The sequence below is a fragment of the Ixodes scapularis genome, unplaced genomic scaffold, assembly GCF_016920785.2.
Source record: "Ixodes scapularis isolate PalLabHiFi unplaced genomic scaffold, ASM1692078v2 PGA_scaffold9__187_contigs__length_104089568, whole genome shotgun sequence".
Lineage (NCBI taxonomy): Eukaryota > Metazoa > Arthropoda > Arachnida > Ixodida > Ixodidae > Ixodes > Ixodes scapularis.
In genome coordinates, this window is record NW_024609884.1 from 94,665,577 (window position 1) to 94,680,514 (window position 14,938).

General features: G+C 41.0%; 2 protein-coding genes and 1 pseudogene across 2 annotated transcripts; all 3 read right to left on the reverse strand.

Moving 5' to 3' along the window:
- Nucleotides 1–2,694: 2,694 nt before the first annotated feature.
- Nucleotides 2,695–7,738, reverse strand: LOC115325142. The gene has a single exon (XM_029985843.4). It carries the CDS (start codon nucleotides 7,736–7,738, stop codon nucleotides 7,049–7,051), a length of 690 nt encoding a protein of 229 aa, XP_029841703.3. The 3' UTR covers nucleotides 2,695–7,048.
- A 713-nt stretch (nucleotides 7,739–8,451) lies between these two features.
- Nucleotides 8,452–9,370, reverse strand: LOC115325145 (annotated as a pseudogene).
- A 2,960-nt stretch (nucleotides 9,371–12,330) lies between these two features.
- On the reverse strand, nucleotides 12,331–13,097 carry LOC120846477. The gene has a single exon (XM_040218234.2). It carries the CDS (start codon nucleotides 13,095–13,097, stop codon nucleotides 12,417–12,419), a length of 681 nt encoding a protein of 226 aa, XP_040074168.1. The 3' UTR covers nucleotides 12,331–12,416.
- Between the last annotated feature and the right edge of the window lie 1,841 nt (nucleotides 13,098–14,938).

A 14,938-nucleotide genomic window follows, 5' to 3' on the forward strand; every position in this document is an offset into this window, starting at 1 on the left:
TTTCTTACAATCAAGCACACATATTCGTTTGTTTCATGTGGGGAGACCTCATACTCGGTGGAGACAAGGTTAGCTCGGATACCTATTAGCGCCCAACTTACCCCGTTTGTCTTTTTTAATGTAATAAACAAATATCCTGAGAGTCAAAGTTTTGAAATATCATCTATTCAAGCTTCTGATATCGCTAGCAGGGGGAAAGAGTGTTTATGCACAAGTTGTTTTAAGTCCAACATTTTTGAGCGAATACCATTTGAATTCCATTGGAACACAGTTGTTTCATCGAGGATATCATGAAATGGTTCACTTAATTGAGCCAATCCAGAAGATTTGGCGAAATCAAATCAATCGGACTGAGTACTATCGGAGCCCAGGTGTAGGTAGTTGCTTCGTCTAAGAAAGCCTCTGACAAAATCAAGAACCATAGTTAAGGCTGTGTTAAGTAGGGAGTCTGTTTTCTGATACCTTTCTTCTGTCGGGCAGATGCTTGGGGATAGAGACAGGCAAGATTATCACCATCAGGGAGTGTGATTCTTTGAGTTGCCGGCTTTTCCCTTGACTGCGCATGGTGAACTTCCATCAATTTGGTGGGTGTACTGCTCTGCACATAGTTTTTTGGAGAGGGTTTAGATGGAGAGTTGCCAGTTAAGATATCTCTAAAAAATTTCTTGGGCGCAGAATTTGATGAACGCTGTGTTTCTGTACCCCCTTGATTTTTTTGCATGTTTCCAGAGCGTGTTTCTGGCATAGGCTGCTCTTGTTGCCTTTGCGTAATGGTGTCACTTGCAAGAGCTGTGACAGTCCCAAAGTGCTTTTTGCGAAGCTCAGTTTTTCTCTGGTGTTCAATTCGCACCGGACAAGTGGGTGTAAGTGCGTCATGTCTTCCACAATTGATGCATTTCGGATGATCAGCATGACATATTGCTCTGCTGTGCCCCTCCCCGCATCTGGAACAGGTTTCTTTTTTTTCGCAAGTTACGCCTTTGTGACCATAGCGGCTGCAATTTTTGCATTGCTAAGGACGCTCCTCGAATTGCCACACCTGATATCGGACTCGAGATAAGAGCACATATCTTGGCAGAATGGGTGAGTCAAACGTTATTTTGACAGATGTAGAGTCTCCCAGTCGCCTAATATGGAAGATGGGTATATCTGAAAATATATACTTCTGCATGTCTGAATCAGCGACGCCTTTTTCTACGCCCCGTATGACGCCTACTGCAGCAGATCGAGGTCCTGGTTCGTGCGCCCTAACGTCCATTCCACAAAGCTTAGTAAGTTGCAGCAGTGCTTTGGTAGCGAGCGAGTTTCGTGTGTCTACTGCGATGAGATTAAGCCTTTTGTTTGGACGTACCATTAGGATGCACTCCGGGCAGTGGAGTTTGAAGGCATCGGAGACTTTGTTCATGTTCAATTTCATCAAGGATTGTTCAGGATTGGTGTGAGAGAAGATCACAGTGAGACCTACGGGGTGCTCTGGAGTCTGTATGGTGGATTTTGAGATGACACTGTCACTGAAGTGGCAGCGCTTCTTGTTTGGGCCAGCATGAGGCCCCCTGACAGCCTGGGGCCCAGGGCTGCAGCCCCCTTAGCCAGTACCTTAATCCGGCCCTGAGCTCACCGATTGATGTTCACGTCGGTCCCAGTCCTCTTCTTGTATATATATAGATAGGGACAAATATGTTGTGAGGCAAGAGAAAAGAAGGAAAAATAATGTGCCTCAGTCTGCTCCAGCGTTAGCATTGCAGACTTAACCCAATTGAGAATAAAATAAATAGGGGTATCACCCAAACAATAATTTTAGTAAAAGCCTATTTGTGCTAAAAAAAAAAAAAAAATTGAAAGTATCATTTGTCGAAACCACCCCAGGGGACCGGGCCCGGTCCAACCAGCGGCTTTTATTTAAATCTAAATAATTTCTTCCGTTCTTCACCTTCTTTTCTTGACTTACAATAGTCTTGGGTTTTCTTTCTTCTTTTTTTCTGTGTGGGTTACTGGTGCCTGTTGGCCTTTCTCCTGAGGTATTCGTTGGTTGTTTTTTCCTTTTCTTCTCTTTTCCCATTTCCTCTTTTGTTCGTTGTATCATTCTCTGAAAAAGAAAACTCAAGTGCGGGATTCAGTACCCCCCCATCCTCTCTCTTCAGGGAGGACTTTTGGTTATTTGATTATTCTAAGTATATTTCTAGTATATCTCTATGTATTGCACCACATATTTCTAATATATCTCTATGTATTCCACCTCGCATCTTGCGTAAGTGGATGGATATTCGACGTGGTTATGTAGTAGAACATCGGAAGTTTGGAAGACGCTCCCCTTCTTCCTTATACCCCCCTCCCCTTTCCTTTATTTTTTTCTCCTCCTTTTTTCTTTTTTTGACCATGTGAGATTTGCATGATGCTCTTCGTCCATCTTCAGATACTCCTGAATCGTAATTTAACTGCTTTGCTATATATATATATATATATATATATATATATATATATATATATATATATATATACATTTTTTTGTGTTTGTGTCTGTATGTTTCTTTGTTTTGTTTTTGTGAGTGTGGGATTGGGGGAGAGGTTGTTATTAGAGCCTGTTCGCCTTGTTCTTTTTTTTCCATATATGCACATGTATATTTATCTTCTTTTTTATGTGTTTTTGTCTTGTGGCCTCCTTCCTGTGTAGTAATTAATCCCTTTTATTTTTGAGGGGGGGGGGGGGGGGGAACGCTGCTTTGTAGAAACCCTTTTTTTTTTTTATGAGGTTCGCCGTGACACCGATATCGATATCCTGTTCCCGGACAGTCCGCGACCATACCATGGGGTTGATGTGGGCCGCCGTGACACCGCTATCCTGTTTCTGGACAGTTCGTGACCCTACCCTGAGGCCGGGGGGCGGGCAGGCGGCCCGGACTCCCCGGGAAGGAATCAGAGACTCACTGAGGACTGGGCAACGCTCGTCAGCCCTCCTCCGCTGTGTCCTGTTCTTTTGTTGTCACCTGTCACTTTTTTATTTATTTATTTTTTGTAGGGGGAGGTCCCGGTTTCTCCCCCCTGAATTCGTCCCTGTGTGTTTGCACGTCACTTTAGTGGCCGGGCCCCATTCTTTTTGTCCTTTTTGGTTGCTTGTTCTTGTGGACTGTTTGCTGCCTTCAATTGATCGTGCTGGCGTCCTGTCTTGGTTTCAAGGGTTTTTTTTTTTTTGTTTTTTTTCGACATACTTTCTTTTTGTTACCACTTATTAATTCTATGTTCTCTAGTATTTTTAGTTCATTTTCGCTTTGTACTATTGTTATTTTGGAGTTATTCGTTAAGCCTGATGGATTTTTTTTCTAAGAAGGTATCGCTAAGTGTTTTAGTGATCGGACAGTTTCCAGTGTAATGTTGAAATTCCTCTGCCTCCGCCCCACACTCACAATCGCTGTGTTCTGTTTTTCTTATTTTTTTAATGTAGTAGGGGAATTTCCCATGGTTTGTTATGAGTTGAGTTTGGTAGTAAGTTGGAAAGTATTCTGGGATGTTGTGAATTGACTTTATCCAGCTGTGTGTTTTTGTCTGTGTCACTCTGTGTCCATTCTTCTTCCCAAATGTCCCTCATGCTTTTCTCTATCTCGTTTTTTATGTTGTTTTCATCTTTAATTCTATTGGTATGCCTGTCTTTCGTGCTTCATTAGCTAATTTGTCTGCTATGTCGTTCCCGTCGATATTCGAGTGTCCTTTTATATGGTGCAAATAGAGTTTGTTTTTGAAGGATTCTTTCGTTGTTTCTTTTATCTTATGTACTATTGGTTCCTATTGCTTTTAGTGAAGATAGACTGAGTATATTGCTAAAGTGGTGTTATTATCATATATTAGTATCTCCTTTAATGCTTCTAGTATGGCGATCAATTCAGCTTCATATATATTTGCGTATACTGGTAGTTTTATTTTTTCATAGCTATGATTGACTCCGATTGGTCCATTATTATGTAACTGGCCCCCACTGATGTTTTTGCTACTGATCCGTCGGTGTATATCTTACGTTCCGTTGGGATGGCGGTTTGGTTGTTGTTTCGGAATGGGAAGCCCTCCAACTTTGCAGGGTGAGTCCTCCATACCTCGATGAAATGTTGTTTTATTTTTTTTGTTTATATTGTTTCCCGCCAATTATTCTGAAAAATATTGAATGTTGCTACTTCCTTATTAAGTGTCAGCTCGATTGGTTTTATATTTGCAAGGATATTAAGACTTTTATTACTAAGAGTCCTGTAAGCTTTGAGAATTTTTATAAGCGGTATTCTCTGTACCGAAATCATTTTTCTAAGTAGGTGGGAGTTATTGGTGGATTTCCAGTACACTGCTGCTGCGTAAACTATTGTTCTCTCAATTGATTTAATGTAGATATCTCTGAATTGTCTAGGTTTAATTCCTCATTTTATTCCTGCAAATGTTGCCAATTTAGTGGTGTTTTGGTATATTTTAGATTTTAGGTAATTCGCGTGTTGAATAAATGATAGATTTCGTTCAAATATGACACCCAATATCTTGAGTTCTTCCATATGTTTGAGATTCTTATCTCCGAATTTTACTGTTGGTGGCCTTTTTTTATAATCCTTTCCAATTGTGACGTATTGAGATTTTGTTTTATTGAAGTTAACTTTTTTTTCCTTGCTCCATTTGTCTATGATTGCTAATGTTTGGTTTGCTCTCTGTTCTATTTCCAATCTACTTTTGAGGCAAAAGTAGATTAGATTTCCTTGCTTCATTTTCCTATGATTGTTATGTCATCTGCAAATGCCTGGGGGTATGTTCCTTCTTCACATTTAAGATCTAGTAGAGTAGCAATGAAGATGTTCCAAATAAGAGGGCTTAATGGTGAGCCCTATGGGCTTCCTATTGGGGAGTTTATTGTGATTTCTGTAGCAACTAGTTTATAGTTCTTTGATTTAAAATTGTTTGTAATAGTAAGTAGAGATTTTTTGGGAGTTCATATTCCTTTAGTTTTTGCAGCACGAAGGGTATCCATACTGTATTAAAAGCGTTCGATATGTCTACTAATATTAGTATTGATTTTTGATTTGCAGCTATGTTTTCTATAAGAGATTCTTTTATTTTTAGTAGTGCCTTAGTTGCTGATTTACCGTTTGTAAATCCGTATTGTTTAGCGTGTAATAGGTTTTTGCTATGGAGGTAGTAGTATATTCGATTATTTAATAGTTTTTCTAAAATTTTGCCGAATATTGAGTTTATGCAAATAGGTCGGTATGCGCTTGTTTCGTGGGGGTTACCTGTGTTTTTGGGGATTAGGATTGTTTTTTTTTTGTTTCCACTGTGTTGGATAGTACTCGTATGCTAGGCACCCATTGAGGACGTTAAGGAATAGTTGTTATGTTTGTTGAAAAGTGATTTTATTATTATTGTAGCAATGGTTGTCCGGGCCGGGTGTTACCCGGTTTGGGATATTTTTTTATGACGTTTTCTATTTCACTAATTACAAACGGTGTGTCGCCTTCGGTCTCCAGGGGGTGTCCTATTTCGTCCTGAATTTTCCTTTGTTCTTTGTTATACTCATTCGGGTTGTCCGCTGGGAAGTGCGCCGTTAGTATAGTTTTTATTGAATCTTCAAGTGATGTTGAATTGTTTCCATCAGCTTTCCTGATTGCTGGTATTGTGATGTTTTTTTTCATCTTGTTCAGTGCTATTTTGTAAGAGATGTTGAATATGTTTGTTTTTGTTGTTTCTGTACAAAATGACTGCCATGATTCGATTTTTGCTTTTTTACATTATTCTTATAATTTTTTAAGCCTCTAGGTATATTGACTTGTGTTCACCTCGCATCATATCTTGACATTTTTGGTATCTGCGCCTTAATGCTCTTGTTTTTTTCCGTTCTATTTCAAGTTCTGGACTCCACCAAGGATTTTGTTTGGTGGTCTCAACAACTCTTTTTACATATTTTTTATAAAGGTCTTCAAGTTTTTTTTTATTATTGTGTTGATTATGTGTTAGAGTTTTACTTTTGAGTGTATTTTTTTGTTTTAGTAAGCCTTATCCAGTCGACGTCTATGATTTCCTCTATGAGTTTTAGCTCTCCTTTTTTTGTCAGTTTTGTGCATTTGTTTTCTATTTTGTTTGAGAGATCGATTCTAATGGAGTTGTGGTCGCTAGCGGAAATTTCGTCTAGAGCTTCCCAGGTTTTTATTTTGCCAATTATATTGTTTATTGCTAAAGTAATGTCTATCCAGCTTTTACCGTTTGATGATGTGAATGAGGGTGGTGATTCTGGATCGTTAATAAGGTATAGATCGCTTTCTAATATGAAGTCGTGTAGTATTTCTCACATTCGTCTAATTTTTTACCCCCCAGACTGGGTTTTTTGCATTGAAATCTCCTACTATAAGTGTCGGTAGGTGTTAAAATTTTTCTGTTATTTCTTTAACCTCCTTGATAGTTTCTTTTATATCATCGTTGGGTGGGGCATATACATTTATCAATAGGAGTTCCTCTTTTTTGTGGTTATTACTATCGCAGTTATCTCTTTCTGTTTTTTTCTATGTGCAAGTCAAATAGTTTGTCATTGTGGATGATTATGGCTGTTCTTGGTTTGATTTGTCCTTGGACAATTGTGTCCCTATTGCTAAGTCCAATTATTTTATTTTTTGCTTAGTATGGTTCTTGGATACATGTGATCTGATTTTTTAGTATTAGTTGGTTTATTTTTAGGTGTTCGGTCGCTGTGTATGAGTATTTAAGTTCATTTGGATTATACTTAATGAATCTTTGTATTCAGTTTCTGTTTTTGCTGCGAATTTTCGGGTAGTTTCCGTACTCCCCTTTGTTTCCGTATTTCTCTAATCATAGTTAATTTTCCGGCATGCCTTTTCGATTTCAGCGTTTAGCGTAGGACATGTCCAATCATAGAAGGAATGATTGGTATGTAAGTTTGTGTTTTCGAATTGGTTTCTGTCATTGCAGGCAGGGCATCCGTTTGGGCGGGGTTGTCCGGATTCGTCAATTTCTCCTTGGCATTGTTTGTAGTGGTGTGGTCCGCTGCATTCCGAGCACCTGGTTCGTCCAGTTCTTCTCATTGTGTCCATATCTGCAACACTTTGTGCACCTCGGCGTGTATGTGTTTTCTCTGACTGGGCACGAAGTCCACCCTATGAGGAGTCGCTTTTTCTTTAAGTTGTTTGCATATATTTGGAGTTACCTCTACGATGTGAGTTTTTGTGTGCTGTTTATCGAATGAGATGACGACCCTGATGTCGTCGGGTTGTCCATCAAGGTTGTTTTGGATGATAATCTCAGATTTGAGTTCCTGGTTCGTGATTTCTCGGTCCACCCCTAGGATGGAGATCTGTGGGTTCTTTTTGATGGAGATTTTCGCCTCAAACTTGTGTTTAGTTTCCGGGTCTCGTTCTATGTTTGCTTGGAGAGCTACATGACCGTATCTTTTGGAGCTTAGTACTATAGCTCCTCCCCGAATAGGTTTCACCTCGGGGTTGGTCAGTCCTAGTTCGTGTGGAGTGAATCTCCTCAACATTGTCTTGACTGTTTGGAATGGTTGTGTGTCTGAGCTTTCTGTGCTGAATATTAGGAGGCCGTCTTTAGGTTCGTTTTCTGTGTTTTTGCGTTGCTCAGTTTGGTTGGTGGAGAGTGACTCAATCGGTTTGTTTGTTGTGGTTGTGTTTTTGAGAATGGCCGCATAGCTTGGCTCGTTTGTTCTTTTTTCATTGTTTGTTAGTTCTTCTCTAAGGGAGGCGTTCTCAGCCATCGGGAATCTCGTTAATCCATTCATGCGCATCACTAATTAGATGACGAGGCATTTGGCTAGTATACTAGAGATTGCCGCCGAAGGCGGTAGTAAAAAAGAGGACCCCAGTGTACGTCTTTTTGGGAGGGAGTAGGCTTGCCGGATGACAAGGGCAGTGCAGCAAGCTGCAACGTGATCGGCATTCCCTACCCTTGAATCCGGCAAGGACCGTTAAGTATGTATTCCTGCCAGAACTTAAAGAAAACAACAAAGAACTATACAACGAAAACTTGTTGGAGGGGTCCTCTTGTTATTGGCCTTGACTGCATCTAAAAGTAACACATAGAACTTTCAAATATATAAATAAATAATCTGGAACCCAGTGAATGCCGGCACATAAGCCAGGCATCCAAAATCTAAAAAGGAACGGTATGCAAAAGACGCAATACCGACTCCGGGTGATGGTAAAAACAGAAAACGCCAAAAAGGCTACTAAAAGGTTAAAAAAAACATATGGGGGGGGGGGAGAGAGAATTACCCAACACATGAGATGAGGGATGGTTCTAATGACATGCAGTGAGGCATGGGAGTATGCGTGAGAGAGGGGGGTGGGGGGTTCTCCCCCCCCCCCCCCCCCAAGAAGGTAACATGAGTGGCCTCAAAAATACCAACATTACCCCCCCCCCCCCCCCCCCCCCCAAAAAAAAAAAAAGAAAGAAGGAGAGGTCAAATGAGGAGTGAGTTGTGTTTAGTGTTTGAAGGAGTTCCTTGATTTCATGTACTGTGGGGTGGGTGTTGTGTGGGTTTGCTATCGACTGGAGTGCAGAATGACTGTCCGAGAAAAGAGTGCAACTATTTTCTCGAGGAAACGTCACTGCACATAGAAGGGCTTGTTTGATGGCTTGTAATTCCGCCTCGTAGATGGTTGTAAATGGTGGAAGTTTGTATCTTCTGTGTGTTATAATTTGTTGTTGAGTATCAAGAATAACGTAGGCTGCGCCTACTGTTTCATGAAGTAGTGAGCCGTCTGTTTATATGCTATGTGTGGTTCTATTTAACATTCGGTGTATTGGGGTTGGGCTTGATGTAAATGGAAATGAAAGGAGTTGTGCAGGATGCGTGTCCCATATATCTATATGATGCTGCACTTGACTACGGTCGTATATAGTTTCATAGAGTGTGTATGGCTGTTCGAGTTGGAATATATAAAAAAAGCAATTTCCCGGTTAAGGGTGTATTCTATAAGGGGGTATATTCCTAAGTATGTTGATGCTCGCGTTACTTACAGTTGTGAAAGCTTTGCATATTTTGAGGAGTGGAATACGTTGGATGGATATGAGTTTACGCAAGAGATGTGAATTGGGCGTTGTATTAAAGAAAACTGGGGCGCGTAGGTGATGATTCTTTCAAGGCTACGGGTGTATAGGTCCCAAAAATGCCTTGGGCTGAATCCCCAGTGTATACCTGAGAACGATGATAATGCTATTGTACATTTGTATATCTTATCACGAAGGTATGTGGTATGTGGAATGATAGTTTGTGGTGAAAAATGATGCCTAGGATTTTTAATTCGTGTGTATGTTGTATATTATGATTCCCTAGTTTTATGGTTGGAGGTCGTTTAAAGGGAAACTCCGCTTCATTCTCGGTTGTTACCAAACACTGCAACTCTCTTTAGTGTCATCTAGAGAGACCGAATGTCAAATATTATAACGTAATACCGCCTAAACGATCACTAAACCGGCCGACAAAAAGTGAGACGCGCGAAGTCACCAAAATCCGCTAATTTAGCGGGCGACGTGCGGCGCAGCCAACGTTGTATTTCCGTTGTGGCTGACGTCTGTTGCATACGCAGTTTTTTTCTTGGTATTTTCTTTTCCAGGGAGAGCTTACCGGGCGGCGCTACGGACGCGCTCCATGTTTGAGCAAGCAAAGAGGCGAGCCTACTACAATAGAGATCAGTGGGCGAGACACACAAAAAAAAAAAAAAAAGAATGAGAACAAGAGAAACAAAAAGAGGAAGAGAGAGTTGTACGGGATGAGTTTCGCTGACACACCTGCCAACCGGTGCCAACCGACTAGCCGCCTGGGTTTCCGCCTACATAGCCTGCTTCATTGCTGCTTGCGTTGCCTGTTCGCCGCCGCGGCTAGGCCCGCCCTCCCTCCTCCCTCCTCGCCCTTCCCCTCGCATCCGCGTCTTTCTTGGGTTACCGCTTGTAGATCACGTGACCCCTTGTATTCCACGTGGGTGCGTATGCAACTGACGTTGAGAGTACAATGTTGCCCGGCTGTGCCGAAGTTTCAGTTTCGGTTTCCGATTGTGGTAAATAGCAAGATTGGACGAAAAATATTTTGCTTTTAATGAAACAAACGGTCTAGGGTTGTTTTGAAGTACTTTTCACGTTTATATCACCCACTATCTCAAAATTTCCGAAATCAAGCGGAGTTGCCCTTTAAGATAGATTACCTATAAGTATGAAATTGCATTTAGATGGATTGATTGTAATGCAGTTCTGCATACTCCATGTGTGAATCATGTAGAGTGTTTTATTTGTTAGTGTTTCTATTTGAAGCCTTGTTTTACCTGATATAACTACAAGTGATGTCATCAGCAAATGCTTGTATATGGATGTTAGCTGGATATGAGAGGTCAAGGAGGGATGAAATCATAACATTCCAAAGGAGGGGGCTAAGTGGGGAGCCTTGTGGGCTTCCCAGTGGGGCATGAAGGGAAACAGGGGTTGAATGGGTGGGGTAAATGATAGTACAATCTGTTAGTATTGTTTGAAGAAGAAGGTATAGGTTACGGGGGATGTTATGTCGTTTAAAATACTCGAGGACAAAAGGGGTCTGGAGTGTATTAAACACGTTTGTAATGTCTATTGAGATAATGATGGGCTTATTTTGGGCTTCAATTTCTGTGAGTAGAGTGTTTTTGATCTGCACAAGAGCGGCCGTTGCCAGGGCTTTGTGTGTGAAACCGAATTGTTTTGGGTGTAGATGATTGGTGTGGAGAAAGTGGTATAGCCTATTGCATACCAGTTTCTCCAGTACTTTTCCTAGAATGGAATTAACACAAATGGGGCGATATGAGGAAGGTAGGTGAAGGGGTTTGTTAGGTTTGGGGATTAATATTACTCGTGACTCTTTCCATTGCTTGGGGTAATATGAATACATTAAGCAAGCATTATAAATGTTAAGGATGAGGGATGGGAATTTAAAGATGTTTTTCACAAATGATGATGTTATATTGTCAGTGCCTGGTGTTATACGTGTTCTTATGTGCTGTATGATGTGTGTCAGTTCCTGGCGTGTAAATGGAACGTCGTTGGTGGTGCTTGGTGGTGTCTGCGTTTGGTGTTTGATGTGTGCTTGTTCTGGCGTGTAGTCTGTCTGTCTGTCGATCCCGTGGAAACTGGGCATTTAATGTGGTTTCCACGGATTCGTGTAGGGAAGATATATATGTTTCATCGTGTTTGAGGATGGGGCAAATTAGAATAGTTTTTTTTTTTTTTATTTAGTGTGATTTTATAAGGAAGTGTAAATATGTTCTTGAATACTTGTGCACAAAATGATCTCCATGATTTTGTTTTTGCTGTTTTTATGTTTTTCTTATGTTCTTTGTGTGCTGTGAGATAAATTTCTTTAAATGTAGGCCTAAGGGGTGGTGGGGCTCGCTGGAATCTACGTCGGAGAGCTCCGACTCTCTTCCTCTCGATGTCCAGCTCTGGCGTCCACCATGGTGTTTGATGTTTACTATCTTGAACCACTTTACAGTATTTATTGGAAAGTATTCTGATCTTTCTGTAGAGTGTGTTAATTATATGTTCGAGTTGGTTTCTGTTTGTGGTGAGTGTTGTTTGCGTATTTAATAACCACGTGTCTCTGGATAGTGTATCTGAGTTTAAGTTGTCCTGTTTGCGTGAGTTTTTTCGTTGATGTGGTGTGTGTATTGTATGCCTGAAAGTATATATAGCTGTGGTAATTTCCAGTTGGTTCATCTAACATTGTCCAGTTAGTTATTTCCCTGATTATGTTAAGTGAAATAATGGTAACGTCTATCCAACTGTGCCCATTACTAGATTGGAATGTTGGGAGGGAGTTGGGGGAGTTAAGGGGATAAAGATCTGATGCGATAATAAATTGGGCCTGTTCTCTTCCTCTTGAATCTGTCCTTTCCCCTCCCCATACTATATTTTAGCATTGAAATCTCCGCCTATTATTACGGGTGTAGGGTAATAATGTGAAATGAGTTGACGGATATCTGCGATTGTTGTGTCTATGTCGTCATGTGGTGGGGCGTACACTGATATAATATAGCAATTTATTGTTTGTGTTGTTATATGTACCGCAACAATATCTCTTGTTATATGTGTAGGAAATATATCGTGTTTTTGTGTGCATTATGATTGCGGCACGTGGTTTTGAGTGGTGATGTATTGCTATGTCTGTCAGTGAAAAACCTATTATTTTATCATTTAGGTAGTAGGGTTCTTGTAGTATTGAGATCTGGATACCTTTTGATTGTATGTTTATTCTTAAGTGATCAGTGGCCGTGTATGAGTGATTACAATTGTGTTGAATGATGTTAAGATATGGCTGTGGTGAAGAAGTGTGGGTTGAATGATGTGATCTATGGTCTCGAGTGTTTGCCATTATGGTAATGGGCTAGTTTTCCCTGTGGACTGGCCTCAAGGTTCTATCCATAGTTTATTTCTTGATGCAGCCTGGCAACGTACCACATGTACGTTGGACAGTCTGCGTCGCTGCTGCTGTGCTCCGTGTCGGTTGGACGGACTTGTGGGTTTTCCTCGCAGGCGAGGCACGTTCGCCTGCTCCGCCCATCGCAGTCTGCTCCTGCGTGGTCCTTGCCGCAATGTATGCATCTAGGATGTTCCTGACATTTTGTCATGCTGCGTCCGTACCGGGAGCACCGCCGGTAGAAGAGAACGTGAAGGTCCCCCATTGGACAGGACGTCCACCCCGCGACAAGTCGCCTCTTAGTTTTGAGTTGTCTGAAGATGTCTGGTTCCACATCAAAAACTACGGTTTTAGTCCCGTCCCGGTTGGGGAAAGTCCGGACTACTTTAATGTCTTCTGATGTTCCGTCTAGATGGTTTTGATTTATGACAGCTGCCTTGAGTGCCAAGTCATCGGTAGTGGTGGAAATTCCCTTCACCCGAATCTGCGGGTTGCGTCTGAAAGGTTTTTTTGCTTGCAGTTTTTCCTTTAGTGTCCTTTTGGTGTTTATTTCTCTCTCCAATCTCTCAATCCCCTCACTAGAGGAGCTGGGAACGAGTGCCCCGCCCTTTACTTTACGAGTCTCCAACTCCCTGAGCCCTAGTTCCTCCGGCAAAATGGCAGCTCGCAATGCCTCCATTACCTGGCTGTATTCCGAATTTGTTTTCGGTTTTGTGGGGTAGATCAAGAGTGCCGGCTTCTGAATAGGGGAGGGGTTTGGGGCTGGGTCTACATCTTCCCCTTTCTCATTCGCGGCTCCATGTATCTATAATTTCAAGAGTTTCATTTCCTCTCCTTTCTAGCTCTTGTCTGGTTGTGCCGCTTACCAAAATAGAAATATCGTCAGCAAACGCCTGAATATGGACATTGTTACGGAAGGTCGCATTAAGAAGTGTGGAGATCATTATGTTCCATATTAGAGGGCTAAGTGGAGATCCCTGAGGGCTTCCCGTTGTTGGTTTTAAATTAATATCTGTGGCCTTTAAGTTGAATGTGATTGATCTTTCTAATAGTATTTTCTGAAGGAGTCGGAGGAGGTATGAAGGCAAGTATTGTCTTTGAACTCTACCAGTACAAATGGAACCCATTCGGCCTTGAATGTGTTCGATATATCGAAGGAAATAAGTATTGATTTCACGTTCCTCTCTTTTGCATTGATAATTTGTTGTTTTAGGTCATAGAGTGCTTTGGTGGCCGAAGTACCATGAGTAAATCCATATTGAAGAGGATTTAATAGGATGTTGACATGTAAAAAGTGGTATATTCGGTTGTTGAGAAGTTTCTCGAGAATCTTTCCGAATATTGAGTTGATACATAAGGGTCTGTATGCATGCATTAGTCTTGTTTGTTTGTTTGTCTTTTTTTGGGTATAAGGATGGTCCTGGAGATTCTCCATTCCTCCGGACAATATGCTCTTTTGAGACAGCCATTGAATATATTTAGTCATAAGAAGGGGAAGTTGGTGAAGATGTTTTTGATAAGACTTGCTGAGATGTTGTCCAGCCCTGGAGTGATTCTTATTGGTATTTGTTGTATAATTTTTTCAAGCTCGTGCATTGTAAATGGCTTGTCCTTCCGTATTGTTGCGAGGTTGGAAAGCTCCTCCAGGATCAAAGTCGGAGAGTTCATTTTGCTCTATAATTTTGAAATGGGTTTTTAGTATGTATTCTATTGAATCTGCACTTGATGTTGTGAATGTTCCATCTTCTTTGAGTATGGGTGGGATTATTGCGTGAGTTTTTATCTTATTAAAAGCAATCTTATGGGGAAGAATAAATATATTTTTTGCTACCTGAGTACAGAATTGTTGCCAGGATTCTGTTTTTTGCGATTTTGATGTTTGTTTTGTAGGTCTTATGCGCTCTTTCATATTGGAGTTTATATTCGTCCCTTAGTTGTGTTGGGGCTCTTTGGGATCGTCTTCGGAGGGCTCTAACTCTTTTCCTTTCCATGTCTAGTTCCAAGCTCCACCAAGGTGTTTGTTTGGTGGATGTCTTCACATTCCTTGAGTGTTTTTTTAATAGGTATTTGAGTTTTGCATATAATGTGTCAATTATATCTTTTACGTCTGCGTGTGGTGGTGTCCCATCGTTTTCCATCTCCCGGATCCATCGGTCGTTTTTTAGATTGTCTAGTACTCTCTGCTGGCCCTTTTGGGTGAGTTGTTTTACTTTCGTTTTAAAGTTGTCAAATGCTTTTATTTTTATATAGTTGTGATCACTTCCTGAGGGTTCATTTAGAACATTCCATTCCGATATGTTTTTGGCCATTTCCGTGTTGGCTACGGTTAGATCTATCCAGCTCCTTCCATTGGTGGATTCAAATGTGGTTAACGAATTTGGGTTGTTCACCAAGTGAAGGTCGTTTTCAATTATAAAGTCGGCAATTAGTTCCCCTTTTACGTCTGTCTTATCTCCCACCCACGCTATGTTTTTGCTTTATGTTTTAGAGTATCCTGTGGTGGAGTGTAGATATTTATTA